General features: G+C 37.3%; 1 protein-coding gene across 3 annotated transcripts in view; it reads right to left on the bottom strand.

Annotated features, from left to right (window-relative positions):
* Positions 1 to 18,064, bottom strand: part of plekhg4 (pleckstrin homology domain containing, family G (with RhoGef domain) member 4) — a 76,508-nt gene extending 58,444 nt beyond the window's left edge. Inside the window, exon 1 of one of the 3 annotated variants that reach the window (XM_046840172.1) lies at positions 17,841 to 18,064. In XM_046840172.1, the coding sequence (XP_046696128.1) occupies positions 17,841 to 17,864 (24 nt within the window). In that variant the 5' untranslated portion in view covers positions 17,865 to 18,064. Of the gene's footprint in view, positions 1 to 3,716; positions 3,901 to 17,840 lie in introns of those variants that run through there. The other 2 variants (XM_046840174.1, XM_046840173.1) reach the window with 2 other exon arrangements.
* Positions 18,065 to 18,967: the final 903 nt, after the last annotated feature.

Here is an 18,967-nt window from a genome sequence, read left to right as displayed (position 1 = left end):
GATGCTGAGCCTCACGTTGTGGGTGCGCCACCATCTTTGTCTAACAGATAATATATAATTTTGGATGCCAATTTAATCGAGTTGCCTATTCCATCTTCATCTTCATCACAATCACAGTGAAGATGTCCAGGGTCACAAACTGAGGGAGGAGTGGTAGCTCAGTGGTTAAGACACTGGGCTACTGATCGCCGAACTGCCACTCCTCTATTCTATTCTGCTCTGATTTGCTGCGTTGTATTCAGAGTTCAATGCTTCATCTGACTTCCTTAAGAAGATTGGAATTATGTCATTTTCTAAAACTTGCCTTTCGAGTGATTTTTATTTTTTTTTATAAACCCTTAAACTTTACCGCCAGTGTTACATATTTAACAAACGGATTATGTTATGTGAATAATATATTAGTTTAATGACCAACAAACAAAATACAGCATAACTTGTTTAAAAACAAGCAGTGCTACTCTGTTTAGCTCTTCATGCTGTGAGCAGCCATTTGATTTTCAGTCACTTGCTAAACTCCGAGTTCAGAAGACTATCGAGTGCTACATAACTTCCATAACTTTCCAACAAAATTACCACACCACCTGTGTGTTCCATCTACTCTCTCAGCCAATAAAAACACACACTACTTCCTTCCTGTTGCTATGTAATGCTTCTCCACCTGGCATGTATGTAATGCTCCAAGATTACACACAGATAAGCTTTTTAGGATCTATTTAAAAACAGCATATTGGCTATGCATCGCCGAATACTTTTGTTTTCGTGTTATACCTTGTTTTTATATAGTTTTAATATAGTGAAATGTTAAGTCATTTGCATTACTGGGGTATTGGTCAAGTTTCACGTATTTGACATATGACATATTGACATATTATATATGACAGAATAAGAATGGTTATAATGCAAACCAAAGTTGTGAGTGAAGAAACTTGAGAGAAAGAACTTCAGGCCGAACACAACACAGAAAAATACATTGATTTATGAAAACTGTTAGTTATCTGCTTTCATCGTTTCACACACACAATTCTTTGTTTGGTTGCAGTTGCTTACAGTAAAAAAATTAAAGTAAAGATTAAAGTAAAAAAAATAAAATAAATAAATATACATTAAGTTATATATTAAGTGAAATGAAATATTTTGCAGCATCAAATGAAATTTGCAATTGCAGTGAAAACAGAAAAGTCAGACTACAATAAAAGTTATAAAGGTAATTGCACATTATTATTATTATTAATTATTATTATTACACACAAATGCCCAAGATATTAACAACATATAAGTGTGGCATGAAAATCTATAACTTGATCTATATCGTAGAGTAAATGAATCCAGTCTCCACATCTGGTGAGCAACCAATCGCAGATGTATAAAAAGAAATACAAAGAAAAAAAAAAGATTTACACTTTACACTCTGCGCTGAGCAGTTCTGATCGAGAACATTCCTCTAGCAAAGCAAAATAAACAGCAGCCCATCACTCGACTATGCAACACGCATGCGCCTGCGCGCACGCACGCACACACACACACACACACACACACACATATACACACACACACACACACATACACACAAAATCCAAAGCTCACGAAACCTGCTTTGCTTGGTTTCTGGAATACTCCCATACACATAAACAGATGTACACATACATTCACACGGGCTAAACACTTAATCACCAAGGCCTGCTCTGACAAGCACAGGTGCCTCTAAACAGTACTGATACAGTGCTGGTGACTGAGATTCCTCACTCATCCTCATCTGGTCATTTCTTTATCAGAGAAATGAAAAAACATTCCCATTCACATACTTTTTTCTGATGGGTTAACCAGTAACACAGAACACACGACTTCCACCTTGAGATCAGAGTAAGGCCTTTTATCTTTGTCTTCTACGCAAACACACACACACACACACACACACAATGCCCAAAACACTAACTCTTCAAAAAGTCACTCAATAGCCCAATGGCCCCTGGACCACCTCGCCAGTGTGAATTGAGTTACGAGTCGAAGACTGTGCTAAAACCATACACAAAATCCGGCTGAAATAAAAAAAAGTCAACAAATCAAAAGCGACGCTGAGACAAAAGCAGCTTATTTAAAAGCAGTGACATCATGAGAAACAGCTCGGGCTTGAATGAAATGTAGACGCCACTTTATAGAAGCATTTGTTTCTGTTTAGTACCTCTTCCTCTGACAGGGAGAGGGTTACAGAGAGCCAAGATTTCCTCAGGCTCTCTGCAGGCTTACGATTTTATTAAACCGAGCTACACTGATTAATGCACTCATAGTTGTATTAATACCACCAGAAGAAAACACACACACACTCAGCATTTTCTGCTTGTTGTTTTCCCCCCTTTTCCAGGCACTAGTTCAATGTCAAAATTAACATCATTCTTGTGTTACGGCACTTCACTTTTACAATGGACAGTGCTTAGAGCATGGTACAGGCACTAATTCAAATCCAGAAGCATTCGTGCCCTTGCTTAGTTGATTGCGCATAAACATTCAATTCAACTCACTAAAGTAAATTCTGGCGAGACTGTTTGTTATGTTGCAAATCTTGTAACCTGGAGGTTGAAAGCTGTTGTCATTTCTCATCACTAGTGTTTAGGATACACACAAACAGGAGTAAGAAGACATGTTACACTCTGATATATACATGTGTGTGTGTTTGTGTGTGTGTGTTAAGAAATACAAAACAGAACTTTCCAAGTTTTGTAGTGTACTTAATGGGAACATCATCAGATTGTAATATTAAAGACAACTGCTCTGTGTTGTCTAATATAAACTAATTCTATTTTAATTTCCCCCCAAAAGAGACTCAAGTGACTCATCTTGTGTTTGACCAGTGTGTGTACAGCATTATTTCTAGCTCCGCCCACAAAAATTAATAAATCACTAATGAAACTCGCTGACTGCTGCAAATACCATGTTATTGGCAGAAGGGCACAAGAGGAAAAGCTGAAATGATCACTGTTTCATGGTACATTTTATACACACACACACACACACACACACACACACACACACACACACACACCCTCTGTAGAACTGGCTCTTCTGCTGATATACACCAGTGTCTAGAGAAAAGAGAAAGGCACACCAGAACAGCTGCAGTCACATACACACGCGCACACACACACACACACACACACACACACTCTCTCACGTCACCATGCTGAGTCTCTAGTTAAAGCACATGGGATTTTGTGTTACCTGTTACACTGACTCAGTGATCTATCACATTCAGACACACACACACACACACACACACACACACACACACACACACACACTATGCAGGCACATGCTTTAATTAGCAAGCAAAGATGAAGCCTATGAACGGTAATAATCAATACAATACCAGCTATTACTGTAATCAACACTCTCGCTCGCTGGCTCGCTCTCTCTCTCTCTCACACTCTCTCTCTCTCTCTCTCTCACATACACACACACTCATAAACAAACTGCATCTCAGCAGGCTTACTCTGCCAACTTCATAATGACTAACACAAGATCACCGAAGGTCAACTTTTTAGTTTTTCAGTACCAGTACAGAGACACACAGAGAGAGACACATACATACAAAGATACACACACACACACACACACACACACCTCCCCCTAACCTCTATTACAAATAAGGTAAAGTCATTAGCAGCTCAGCTTAGTTCAGCTCAACCCCCCCAAATCACAGCAGTGTTAAACCCCCGACTCACCATGCTGTAAGAATTGTGTCCTTCCTAAACTCTGACTCTTTTGCTTCATTGTCCTGCTAATCCTGTAGTCCAAATACCTTTCTGCATGTTTGTGTGTGTGTGTGTTGTTGTTGCATGCATGCGTGCGTGCGCACACACACACACAAACTGGATCTCCACACGGCAGGTCACCGACACACTGCCACACTCCACACACACTGCAGCAACTCTCACAAGGTAGAGCCCGCCCACTCTTAAAACCAGCCCCCCAACTGGTGTGTGTCTGTCAGTCATTCACTACGGCCCGCCCACGAGGGGTAAAACTGCATGTGTGCTGCTCTTGTGGTGCTCCTGTGCTGGGAAACGTGAGAGGTCGCAAATTAAAACTAGAAGCTACTGTAAATAAGAAGGGAGGCATTTAAATAAAGCGTTATAAATAAAACGATAGGACTTTAGAAGAATAAACAAGAGATTTAAAAAACCCTGAATCAGAGAAAAAAAACCTTGTCCTTTTACATATCCAAAGTGCAGATTGCTTTTTAATCCTCATCATAACCGAGCCCAAACTGAATTTCTCCCAGTGGTGATAGCCATCAATAGCAAGTCATCAGGCAGCAAAATGTGTATGAGGACAATTTTCTTGCCAGTTTCCACATAGTTTGTTTTTTTGGGCTGAAATTTGAAATCACAGGGTTAAAGTTAAATCACAACTGAGAAGAAAAAGGTGTATAGGGTAGTCAGATTGCTAACGTAACTAGTGTTAGTAAAGAACAAACTAGTTTGTATGGTATATTTTGACAGGCTAAATATATCATATCTAAGAATGTGTTTGGAAACGTCTTGCTCAAACAACATTGCTTCATTTAAAGTTTAGTTTCTACCTGCAGTTAGTACCTTAGCACTACTTCAATGCTTTAGTGGGAAAAGATCTGAAAAATTGTTGTTTTGTCATAACTAGTTAAATTTGCCTTTCAGTAAATGTGAATGGAGACGTTAGAAAGAGCAATAAAGCTTGGAACAAAGTAGCAGAGATGATCAGGTCTCCGAACAGCCAGTACAGTTAGCATGTAACATACATACTTGCCAAAATTAGAAAAGTGTTCACATTTGATTGCACACACAATTTGTGCATTATTTTTTTTTATATACAGTTATAAAAACCTTGGATGTATATACACACACACACACACACACACACACACACTGCACTGTTAGCTTCATGGTCACAAGAGACAAATTCCAAGTGACACAAGTTAGTAGCAAGTGTAGATGCAACTCAAGTCAGATACTGAAATCTATTGACAAAGACAGGCTAATTCCCTGCCAGCTAGTTACTACTAAAGCATGTTTAATCATTTTATTAAAATGAATAATAAATATTTTAATATCATATTAAATAGGGGTGTAACGGTACACAAAATGTTTTTAAGTCACGTTTCGGTTCAATTTCGGTACGTCGGGGGAAGAAATGCAAAACATAAAATTGCTTGTCATTTCTTATTAACGCAGTTTATTATTAACATTTGTGAACATCAACAGTTTACATTAAAAACATTTTTTTTTATAAAAATGCCTGCTTGGTTAAATTATATATAAAATAGTATTTTAAAACATTAAATAAAAATACAACAAAATCAATTTAATTAATGCAATAATTAATGTATTTGTATAAATATTTAATAAAAAAATACAATAAAATAAATAATAATGCATTTAAATTGGCACAAATTAAATTAATTCGATAAAATTAAATAAATAGGAAAAAGTTTGTTAGACCCCATTTGGGTAATACCGATGTGTGTGTGTGTGTGTGTGTGTGTGTGTGTGTGTGTGTGTGTGTGTGTGTGTGTGTGTGTGTGTGTGTTTTAAATGAAATATTACATTTTCTAAACATATGATCTATTTAACTGTTCTACTTATTTCAGCATACCTTAACAAATGTCTTCATTCCTTCCATCCTTCATTCATTCACTCAAAATGTGATGTCAGGATTTTCTCTTTTTAAAAGAAATTCTTATAGCTGGATATAAAATATTAAATAATCCATATCGTTAGTGTTAGCATAACACTAGCGCTTTGGATTCTTTAGCATTTTTACTAACAAATAAATAAATAAACAATTCCGGTACAGAGTGAGTAGCCACACTGACACTGCGCTAACTCCGGTAACCGGTACAAATACATGTATCATTACAAACCTAATATTAAATAATTATTCTGCATTTCTACCTCATAATAAATGCTTTAAATTCTTTGTTCAAGGGTACCACAAACCATTTATCTTCCAAAATCTATAAAACAAAACCTTTTCACTGACACTTGCATTAGTGGAGTACATACAGGTTATAACGCACAGATTATAAATATTCATCTCCAGAAAAAAATAGGAATGACAAGTTTTCATTTCAGAGAAATGTTTGTATGTAGTTACAGAAACTGACATCGGTTAATAGAGCACTCAATTTATAAACATTAAGCGGAATGTCTGGCTTTAACTATAAACAAAAATATGTAGCAGCCACAACAAAAAAGCCCTCAGCATATTATTTAAATCTCGATGATGTCACAAGGGGTCCAAAAGAAAAAAGTGGCCATGTGAGGGATATTGTTATAAATCAGAGTGACACTAACCAATCATGGTCTTCTGTGAGTGTATGCAGAACAGGGCACATAGCACATGACAGCCAAAGAACTTTGGCACATTATGCATAATTGGGGAAAATAATCATATCGGCCATTTCCTTAAAGAATTTCAAAACTATATGTTGCAACATTGAGGCTGCTCAAGAACATGGGGTGGTCATGTCAAAAACTGTTTTGGTGTAGATAATTAATTAGTGCCAAGTACAATCCAGGAAGGACTAAACTATGCTGGTAATTAATACATAAACCGGATCCCCATGTTAAGGTAATCCCACCTTAAACACCATCAATGCAGCACTTTCCCACATTTATCAGGAGAAAGACATTTGAATTGCAGGGCAAAAGTAACAAAAAGAGTTATGCATGAGGCAAAATGCATTTGGAAAGTGGAATAACCCAAATACATTGCTTCAGTGGGATGAAGAGTAAAACATAAGGTAATATAGTAAATGAATAAAAATAAATAAATACAAAAAATTCAAAATAAACTCCAAATAAACCCATATTTGGCTGAGAAAATCTTTTTTTTTTTTTTTAGGTGATAACAGTAGGTGATTTAGGTGATCACAGTAGATTAGCAAGACTTAACTTTTAATCTGCAAGAGTTCATTGCAGTCTGATTGTGATGAAAGCAATGCATCTGATATAAGTGAACAGCGAAGCATGATGGGAAAAAAAATCAAGCAGGACCGCATTTTCTGTGCGCAACATGGCTGAGAGCCTCATGACAGAAGCAGATTATATAGCAACTGTGAATAAATAAACACTGTAATCTCACAAAGAAACAAACAAGGCGCCATTGATATTACAACCAAGGCTACATTCGCACAACAATTACTAAATCCCCATCTACCCTGTACAGTTTAAGCATAGAAAACATGCCACGCTCTTTAAACACAGACAGAAAGAAAGAAAGAAAGAAAGAAAGAAAGAAAGAAAGAAAGAAAGAAAGAAAGACATTATTTTGTCCCAACCTTCAGTATCTTGAAGGATGAAATCTGCAATCTAGTTTAAGGTTTTTCAAAGCAACATATAATAATTGGACTGGATTTTTTTTTTGTAAAAAAAATGTTGTTTGCATGACTTTTTTATTATCAAGGCATGTCATGAACAAAATTAACACTACAAATAGTTTTTGTTTGCTGCTGGTCTGGATGTGTCACGGATAGAGACCGTTTTTTTATTGGCAAAACATACCAGACTTTCTAGAAAATGCTAGCAGTCTGGTTTACCCAAGGTAGTGCAGATGAGTGACCTGGGCCTAGAGCAATTCCGAGAGGGTCTGTCTGCTTTCTGTTGTAAAAAACAAGCTCAGGCTCACTCCTGTCACTGTTCTCTGCTCCTAATTCACTAGCCGTGACTGCACAATGCCCTGAGTTATATTCAAAATAATCAATGGCAAAATATTCATGACGGTAGCTAGCTGACTCTAACTCTGACGTTGTGCGCCACTGGCTACAATAATAAACTTTGTAGAGAAGGTTGAAAAATTTCTATTGACCCCTGGAGCATCCTAGATTTTTTGAGAAATCTATATATAGTAGCAAAAATGCCAAAATGTAATTGACACCTTGACAGTCAGGACAAAGACAAAAGCAGAGAGGAGAAAAAATTCAATTCCATTTATGCATGGTGTTTCTGATTTTTTCTACCTATTCTCTCAGCCTGTTCCTGTCAGCCTCGTAACTGTAACCTTATCTGACACCTGCTAGCTGTGCACTGTAATTTGCACTTAAAGCTACCGAGCTATTCCATCTGTAAATGCGTATTGTTGCAGGTAAAACTACCATGACTAGAGCAGGAAACACAGCGAATTCATTTGCGTCTCCCGCTATTGTAACAGAAAAGTGGAAAGATTTGCCATGAGGCAACTCGTGGCCCTGCCATTGTTCTCTGCCTCAAAGGATGACATTTTATATTATCCAGTACTTCGGTTTAACTGCCAACAGGAGGAAAGAAGAGGTCCTGTGCGTTTGTGTGCACACTGTTAACTCTAGTCTACAGGTCTAAACAGACCCATATCAATTAGCCTGAGGAAAAAGAACAGCTGAGTTATTCATGACGAATCATTTTTCAGGCTGGAAGGTAAATCATATTTAAATCACATCCCTGATTCGTTTCTATAGGTGGGGCTGTGGATAAGCATGCCTCTACTCTGGGAGGGAGTTGAAGGTGGCTGAAGGTACACTAAATGGACAAAAGTATTGTGACACCTGACTTTCCCAGCCATATCTGGTTCTTTCCCCAAAAGGTATCGCAAAGTTGAAGGCACACTTTTGTAGGGAATGTCTTTTGATGTGTTAGGATGTAATTTCCCATTCACTTGAACTTAAAGACCCAAACCTGTTCCAGCAAATTTAAACTAAATGTGTAATGTGATGCTCAGAAAGCACATACCATACTTATGACCAGGTGTCGCAAACATTTTGCAATATAGTGTAAGCTACAGAAGTAGTGACTACAGTGGCCCACCTGAGTACTGTTTGCTTAGCTCTGTCTCTCTCTGAACAGAGAGCTGAGAATTTGTGGGCATGTGAAGTGTGGGCTTGTGGCACCTGAAACAAATTTTGAAACAAAAACACAAAGTTTTACATTACTGACAGACTATCATGTAGTCGCATTGGCAGTGGGCCAAAATAAACAAGCGTACTTACATGCACCCTTTTCCTGGATCTGCTGTGCATAACAGATACATCTTCTCAGTGCAATCGTATTCAAGAGCAGCGTTTATGCTGCTTCAATAGCACTTAAACAACCATGGCAGAAAACAGAGTGATGACCTAACGCTGATCCGGTTTATCAGTGAATATTGGCAAAAGATCAGAAACAACAACAAATTATTTCCCTAGCTGTTAACGGCGCCATTTCTTTTTATCATTCAGAAAATGCACTGCTCCTGTGGCAATTCTATTCAATTTCATTTGTATAACTGTTTAACAATGAACAGTATCACAAAGCACCTTTACATAATATATTCCCGGATATGATTGTACCCCTAGTAAGCAAGCCCGAAATAACATGGAAAACTCATTGAGATGGTATGAAGAAACCTTGAAAGAAAAAGCTCATCTTAATGAACTCAGTATGTAAAAAGTGCAAACATGAACTTATACTATATAAACAATAGTTCAACCATAAGATTTGTATAAACATTTTAAACATACCACTCTACATTTAGTCCTCATTTGCTGTTATAATTAACCTCCACTCTTCTAAGATGTTCCACTGGATTTTTAAGTGTGCTTATGGAGATTCGTTTGCATTCAGTCACAAGGGCATTAGAAAAGTTGGCTTCTGATGTAGGTGAGGTGAGAAAGTCTGGGGTGCAGTCAGCTTTCCAATTCATCCCAAAGGTGTTTACCAAGATTAAGTTTAGAGCTCTATAGCAGGCCACTCAAGATCTTCCACTTCAACCCATGTAAACTATATCTCCATGGAGCTGGCTTTGTGCAAAGGGGCATTGTCATGCTGGAGCAGGGTCTCCTAGTTCAAGAAAGAGGGAAAATATGAATGCTACAGCATTCAAAGATATCTACAAAATGTGTGCCTCCAGTTTTGTGGTAACATTTTGGAGAAGAACCACATACTGCAGTAAAAGTCAGGTGTTAAAATGACTTGTTTATATAGTGTATGAGCCTATGAGCTTGTTCTCAATAACATTATTAAGATTTTTCTAAATAGCAGATACTGATACTGTACATTCAAATTAATGAATATACATAGTATTTTGTGAGAGAATCATGACCTCGAGTAAAAAAACAGTCTCCCATTTCATCAGAGAATCACACCACACTAGCAGCAGGTGGCTGTTTTGTCAGAATGGTTTTAGAAACAGAATGGTGTGGCAAAGTGTCTTTCCTAACTGTCACATAATGTAAGTAAAGAGGTTAGATTTCTATCTAAAGAGCACAATGTAACAGGCGAAAAGAGATTCCAGACCGAGACTTATTTTCTTAGCAGAAGACAAAGAGGCAGAGGATGATAAGAATGGAGCAAATACTCAGACAGAGATCAGAATCTGTGTGCATGTCTGTTTATAAACAGTGCAGTAATACGTCCAAGCTTCAGGCCCTGACTGTGGCTGGGCTTAGACATGTGACCTGTAAGATAGGGAGCACAAAGACGCACTTATTTCTAAAGCTTGAGGCACTGTGACAAACTTTCCTCCTCCTCCTCCTTTCTGTCTCTCTTTCTCAGATGCTGTTCTATGAAACGCAAAACACACTGAGGCATATTGCTGCATTTAACTATGATTGCATGGGTCGAAGAGGGGGACCCCAAAGCGCAATCTATAGTATTCAGGATGAGGACAGCGCTTCTGCTCAGCACAGGCTCTAAAATAAACATTTCAACAGTGAGCAAGATGCATAGAATTCATATCAAAGTCTTTCTGAGACAAGGTTTTTTTTTTTAGCAAGATTGTAACAAACAAGTGTTGTCTAATGGTATTATTGAGTGTCAGAAAATACTGGAGGTGAAGGGGAAGTGAAATTTTCACAGATATTAAGTCCATTTGATAAATTGATCAATCTGAAAATATTACAAATAGTTTTTCTTTGGTCAATCCCATGAAGCCAGTTGTGAAAAGTAGCGCACTGAATGTAATTTGTTACTGCACTGTAGTTTACCACCTTTTTACCAAAAATACAGGAGGTGAAGATGATGATGATGAGATTTTCAGTAAGAGTGAGGAGGATTAACAGAATTAGTAACAAGTTTATTAGAGGGACAGCACATGAAGGACATTTTTGGGAACAAAGTAAGAGAGAGCCCGATTGCGATGGTTTGGACATTTGCAGAGGAGGGACATGGCTTATATTGGTAAGAGAATGCTGAAGATGGACCCACCAGGAAGAAGGAAAAGAGGAAGGCCAAAAAGGAGGTTTATGGATGTGTTTATGGAAGACATGCAGGTAGTTGGTTTGAAAGAGGCAGATGTAAAGGACACGGGGTATGGAGACGAATGATCTGCTGTGGCTACCCCTAATTGGAGCACCCGAAAGAAGAAGAAGAAGACTAGTTTTTCTGCGTATCTGTACTTTTAAGTATTTCCTTTTGGGGAGACTGTTACTTAAACTACATCTCAAAGTCAAATCTCTTACTTTGAACTCAACTACATTTTGCGAAATCGGTCATCCCTTTTTATTAATGAGTGGATGAGAACTTCAAGCCACCAACCAGGTTAGAGGGTGCGCTCTGTTTTGAACTTGGTTTGTGTGCCTCTTGGTGGTATCTACTTAGCACGATCATACAGTACAGCATCAGCAGAACATTTTGAGAGAAATAAATGATGAGTCTTTTCACATAAACTGAGTTGATTAAGAGACTTGTGACAAAAATGATAATAGGAACATTTCAGCCATAATAAAACATAGCACTTCGGATTTAAAGGAATTTAAAGGCGAACACTTTTGTACTTTTACTTTTAGCTTGTCACAGTTTATGGTAGTTATAGTGGACAGTAAACACTGTAAAATATGGTTGATGGTACCTTAATTTAAACTACAGCAGGTTTGGTTTATTTCTGTTCTCAAGAACATAATTTTATTTTAGCTTCTACTTCTAGATTTTTGTTAACCAAGACAGCCTTTTATCAATCGAAATTGTAAGACACACACACACACACACACACACACACACACACACACACACACACACACACACACACACACACACACATAAAACAAGCTAAAAAGGTTTATGTCTCTTGTTAAAAGTGGTATGCAAAAAATAAAATAAAAAATGAATATCGAGCATTCAATTCTGGTGCTGGAGGTGAATGTCTAGCCACAGCTCAAAACAAAATTAAATCTTGCCAAACAAGCTGCTTAAAAGGGTCATGAGGGGACACAGCTAATCAAAAGCAAGACAGGCCTGTCTGATAATGTAATATGTGAAGGTTCGAAACAATCGACCTCAGTTCAGCCATAAAGAGAGAGTGGTTTAACGAGACATGCAGTAGTGTAAACAGTGCCATATGTTCCTGTAATAATTACAATTATTCATGCCTGTGTCTGATGCACGCAGATGTCTGTAGCTACCTGAGGCTGCATTTAAACCAGCATGTGTATGTTATCTGTAATTCATTTAGACACTAACATGTATAGCTCCGAGCTAACAAGGTAATGTAAAATAAAAAACAGTGAGAGAGACTTTCCCTACTACATTATTTAAAATTAAACATGGCAATGGTGATGGTATAAATTATCTGGACAAATAATGTAAGCCGTAAAATACGTTCTCACACACACAATATAGACCCGCACCGATATGAATGGGGAATTATGAGTTAAGGGGCTTGTTTTCTTTTCCAAGCACGTGATGATGATGATGATTCAGTGTCTCTCTTTTATACCTACACAAATTCCTTTCTGACACACAATGATGGAGATTCCGTGGGATGTGTGGCGGACAGCGGCTCATATCTGGAGAAATTCCTGACATTCAGATCAAAACACAGGACGAGACTTTTATATTTACAACTACAGGCTGAAGGACAAAGCGGGAAAACTGGCCACATGCTTAAACATGTACAAAAAGTGACAGGATATATTTTAGAAAACAAATTTACCACTGGTAAAGTCATACAGGTGCTATATAATATAGCTATTATGCCATGAAGGTCCGCACAGATTATTAAGCAAATTAATATTTTATTTGTAAGACAATGCTTAATGTGAGACTGTCGATGTGTACTGTAGGCTGTTGTTTTTCACATGGCAAAATCCTGTGTTTCATTTGGCAAAACTGCATGTTGTCAAATCAACTTATTACCACATCAGTCACAGGGTTAGTTTCAAATCCCAAGGGAAGAAAGTCAAACAGTGGATGGGAAGGATCCTGTGGGATTACTAATCCAATCTTTCAAAGCAAAACAAACGTCTCCGTTACAATGCTTTTAGAAGCTGTAGTGAATACTTAAATTCTAGCTCGTCCCCTATCATAGAAACCGGCACATATTTGATATTTCCACCATCTTTAAATAAAGCCCCATGGGTAGACGGAAGCTCACAGATCCTATTGTACTGGCGGAATCCCTACTGATAATATCGTTAATGCTGTAGGGTAGATAGTCAAAGCAGCCCACATTAATGACATTTTGCTCAACCAATCACTAATGATGTCTGTCAACCCACCCTGATACCTACACAAAACATTGATTAAAAACACTGTCTGGGTCGAATTCTACGGTCTCATGAGGAGAGAGCTACTGGGTTATAAATGACAATTACTCATTATTTAAATACTAGAATTAAACAGTATTGTGAAAATATTTCATGATATTTTATGATTTCAGGAAAACAGAAAATTTACACATCAGAAAAATTAAAAAATTAAATAAATCTAGAAACTGAACAGGTTTTTCTTCTCAATCTCCAGCGGATTCCTTCAAGAATTCCTGGTAGGAAATGGGTCTGGGGTTGCTCTTATAGAACCACAGAAAAAGATTCCAGTAAAGAACCCAGTAAGGAACTGTTGAGAGATGTGGCACCTCATTGGATAAGATCGGATCGGATGGGTTCAAATCCATGCACCACCAAACTGCCACTGCTGGGCCCTTGAGCAAGGCCCTTAACACTAAATTGCTCAGCTGTATAACTTAGATAACTGTACGTAAAAAGATGTCTGCCAAATGCCATTAATGAAAACAAAGGAAATGACAATTCCTATAACCTCACACAGTTACACTGAACATGTGGACACCTTACAGCTCAGGGTTAAATTCTAAGTTTGAGCTACTGCAAGTGTGGATTTTCTCATGCTCTCCCTGTGTATGCATGGGTTTCCTCCAGGTTCAGTGGTACAGTGGGTGTTCCTGTTTCATGTTTCGTGCTTACTGAAGCAGAAGCAAACATACAAATATAAATTTGATGGGGCAAAAAAAACGGGAAGTGAACACAGTCCCACTGTGACTTGTTTAGCATTCCAGTATGTTAGAAAATATTTCATAAACATCTGGCGACGTTAAAACCCATCAAATGTCTGACAACAACAACAAACCCTGGTTATGGCCAGTGTTTACTGTCCTACATTATTTTATTTCCCTTTATTTTAGGAAACCTTAAACACAATACAGACACCTTAAAAGAACAAAACAATTGTTTTTGTTCCTTTTTAATCTCGCCTAATCTTTCTGCAGAGATCACTTTGGATAAGAAGAATGTTTAAATGTGCGGGTTAAAAAAATAAGCCTGATTTCCTCCACTCTGTGAATGCCAGTTTTGGTCAGAGTTGTTGAACAGCTACGTGGCATACCAAAATACACATAATGAAAATGGCACAATTATTTTTCAGCAGCAAAAGACCTCACTCATAAATAAAAGTTGCATTTTTACATTAAAAAATCCTTTATAAGCAGAACAGGATCATTAGGAATAAAATGATCAACAAATATGTGCAAAACAAACCTCAACGCCTCAAAGAAATAGAAGTCTTTTTTTTTTTGTACAACCGAGATAATCATATTTACACATATTAATTCATTATTTTAGTTAACAATATGAACGCTATACAGATAGTCGTCAACTTACGACCTATGCAACTTACGACCACAACCGCTAGCCACGGCGTACGACAGTGCATACCAGCTTCCGGGATAATTTCACAGTACTGTACATATAGCCTACTCTACTTAAGACCAAATCGTGTCGGTCCCAATCGTGGTCGTAAGTCGACGACTACCTGTAATTATTACATCTTTACGCTACTGTAGCACAACACTGCGGCTACTTTCCTAGTGAATATTTGGTTCGTAGTATGCTGTTTAAGTTACTGATTAAGATTACCAATGAAATCCCAAACAAACTTAACTAAAACTAATAATATTAAACCTTTATATCATTCAGGTTTCCTAATGTTTCGAAAGTGAACCAGTTACATAATCAGTAAAATAACTAGTCAGCATTTCTGTCCATTTCATTAACTTATGGGTGAAAATCAATCCTAGAAAATTATGCATAAAAAAATTGTAAGCTATGTTTCACTCATACACTCATTCCTTTTTTATTAACATTTGTTCAGGATCATTTGTCCCTCTTACTGAAAGCAGGATTTGTTTTACGTGTTGATCATTTTGACCATCTAAAATCATTGTTTTAAAGTGAATATTCAGGAATAACGGTGTTCCGTCTTTTTCCAGGACTCTGTGCTGGAGAGTCAAGTTCTTCCACACCAAACTTACTCATCCATGTCTTTATGGATCTTTCTTTGTGTACTGGTGTGCAGTCATGTTGGAACAGTTATAAGGCATCACCAAACTGTTCCCACAAAGTTGGGAGCATGAAATTGTAGGAAATGTCTTAGTATGCTAAAGCATTAAAAGTCCTTTCACTGGAACTAAGGGGGTTGAGCCCAACCCCTGAAAAACAACCCCACATCATAATCCCCTCTCCACCAAACTTTACACTGAGCTCCTGTTAGCGACCCATTCTTTCACAAATGTTTGTAAAAGCAGTCTGCATACCCAGGTGCTTGATCTTATATACCTGTAACCATGGAAGTGATTGGAACACCTGAATTCCAAGATTTGGATGGATGAGTGAATACTTTTTGCAATATATTGTATTTATTTTTGGACTTTAGCAATCAAATATGCTGTGGCACACAATAAAATGTTAGCAAAAAAGTTTCCTTTGTAGAGACGTTAATAACAATATCATGAACGTTCCCTAAATGTAAATTTAATAAACCGTTGCGAGATTAACATATCTTTGATTTTTAAACTTTGAAAGAAATATCATAGCAAGTACAACAAATAAAAAAATTAAAAATGAAGGTAACGGCAACCTGTATCATACACAATAAGTAACATTGGAATGTTGGAATGCTTTCTGAAATACTAGTAGTAAAATTAATAATAATAATAATAGATACGCACTTCAGCAAAACAATAGCCTATCTGTATAAAAGAGATTTATTTCTTGTTTATTTCATTGTTTGGATCAGCTTCATTTGATCACAAGAGCACACTGTTTGGAAACAGGCGGCTACTGAACTTAAACCCGAGAGATGTGTCACAGCACGCAGCATAGCAGAATACATTGTGCAGTTAATGCTCCTAACACAAGCACACTGCATGAGGATTTTATTTCTACATACACATACAGGACAGATGGGGGTAAAAAAAAAAAAAAAAGGAAACACAATTATTAAGCTCCATTTCCAATCTGACAGATATTTGAGAAGTGATTCTTAAACTCTACAAAGAACTTTACTTTTTATTTCAAAAAAGCTTAATCACCAGCTGACATGAGTGTGTTCAGGATTGGGATTGTAATAGGATTGTAATGGAAACCTGACCTTTATTTTAAGCATAAATGCATTTTAAGATCTAAATAAAACCCCACAGAAACCACTCAAAATGGATGCCAAATCTGACACAACAATAGATCTGTGATTGCTGATAAGGTGAAAAACTGTGAACTCCTGTCAGAGGTCATGTTTAGGAAAGATGAGCTGGAGATATAAATAGAGCCAGACTCACACAGGGTATCAGCTGAGTTGCATCTGTGGGAAGATTATGAGAACACAGTGTGTATTAAGGCTTGGGGAGAAATGCTGTATGGCAAGGGCGTTGTTACAGCCTCGGCTTTGCTCTCAGACTACACAGCACTGCTAATCATTCTAAACTGAGTGCCTGGAAATACAGTATTACATTTTATGTTTGCGAAGATGTTGTAGTTTTTGTACTTTAAACATAATGCACAGTTTTATTTGGAGCTGCCCAATTAGGTCTTGTTAATGTTGCTAGTGACTTTTTTGCAAGATTTTACACTTTACTTTATTTATATATACAAAAAAAAAAAAAAAAAAAAAAGGAATACAGCTCTCTAGCTCAGATCACAGTGCTGGTTATACAAGTTGAGCAGGCAGGTTCACCTGACTCACCACCGGTGTGTAAACCCTAACTGAATTGTGCTTGTGTGAAACAATTTTCCCAACAGCTAATCATGGATCACCACTGTTTCCAAACACTACTCACTGATTACCATTGATTCACCACAAACAGTGATCACCAATGTTCACAAGGACCAATCACTATAATCAAATATTCAAGACAACCAATCACTGTTTAACAATGTTCACAAGGAACAATCACTATCACCAAATATTTAAGACAACCAATCACTGATCACCAATGTTCACAAAGACTAATCTCCATTTATCCTAATGACCAATTAATGATCACTATTGTTGTATAACAACCAATAATTAATAACGATTGCTCAAAAACGAGTAATCACGGATCACCATTGTTTCAAAAGACTATTTCTTTGTGGTGCTATAACCGAAAACAAAGTCTGCTAAAAAAAAAAAAAAAGGTTATTATAATCCAAATTTGTTAAATTCTGAAAAAATATATAGTATTTTTATTAAAGATTTTCTTTACAGAAAACCACCCTGTTCCATGTAATACATTTTAATATTCAAATAACCATTTCATTGAAGTTAGTCTACAGAGTCATCTGGGAATTTCTAGCAAAAGTTTGTGCTTACACTCACCCAAAGTGTGTCGAACGAGGTCATGTCAGCATCTGAATAAAAGCCCTTCAGTGGTAATAAATTGTACCATTTGCAAACACTTTGCTTTCGTTGTTTAGCTTGGCTCTGAAAAGAAAAGCTGAAGTCCAATCGAACATAATGTATTCAAATATAAACTGACAAATGGCAAAACAAATCAAAACAGAGCCAGGAATACTGTTAACACTTTGCATCTCTTTTGTTTCCATCAGTATGATCTGAGTAAATGCTGACGGTAAAATGAAAGCCTGAGTCACGCAAAGGGAAACTCAAACCACACTGCTGATTATACTGCGAGGCAAACATATGACTGTGAACTTGTTATGGAACACTGCACATGTCAGATACATGCATCAGATACAGCAGTGCAGCAGAGAATAAAAAGAGTAAAGAGATTTGGCGAGAGACAAGATAAAGGAAGCAGAGAGATCTAAAAGTTGATCTAAGAAATCACCTTCGACTGAGCGTTGAATGCATTCAGTCACGTGGAATCCCTTCTTTCAGTCTTTTATTGTTCGACCCCTGTCTGCTCGCTGTTCATTTATAGTAACACCCAGTAATTAAATCCAGAAATCCAGAACCCTGTTTGTTTATATATAGGTGAAGTCACCTGGTAATTGTAATGGAGGCCTGGAAAAATAGACTAATGAAGAGCAAGAGCCTGACCAGAGGAGGCGGAGCTCACAGTTCAAGAGCAGCCACCTGAGGGGGGTGGGTTGGAGTTTGTTAGTTGTCCTGTTTGATAGTTGTCGTTGGTATACTAGCTACCCTGGTTTGAGAAAAGGTAAGAATGTGCACGCACCTACATTCCACCATGTAGGTTTTACCATTGTTTACCCTCGGTAGCGGGCAGGTGCCACCCATTGTATTTTTCTGATAGCATAGCCTAGTGTAGTTAGCTAATCTGTTGCTGTTTGTTAGTTAGCTTTCAAAATACAGCTTAGAGTAGACCTTTTTCTTATGTTCTTGTTTTTGGCACTGTCCATGTTCTTTTGCCGGTGTGAGTCTAGTCTTTTTGAATCTTATATATTTTTGAAAATCTGTTTGTTACCTTACTGCACTTGACCATTAAAGCAATAACTACTCTAAACCAGGGGTCACCAACGTGG

This window comes from Silurus meridionalis, chromosome 26 (assembly GCF_014805685.1).
Source record: "Silurus meridionalis isolate SWU-2019-XX chromosome 26, ASM1480568v1, whole genome shotgun sequence".
Taxonomy (NCBI): Eukaryota; Metazoa; Chordata; class Actinopteri; order Siluriformes; family Siluridae; genus Silurus; species Silurus meridionalis.
The sequence above is the reverse complement of the archived record's forward strand: the minus strand, read 5'-3'. Positions and strand labels throughout refer to the sequence as shown.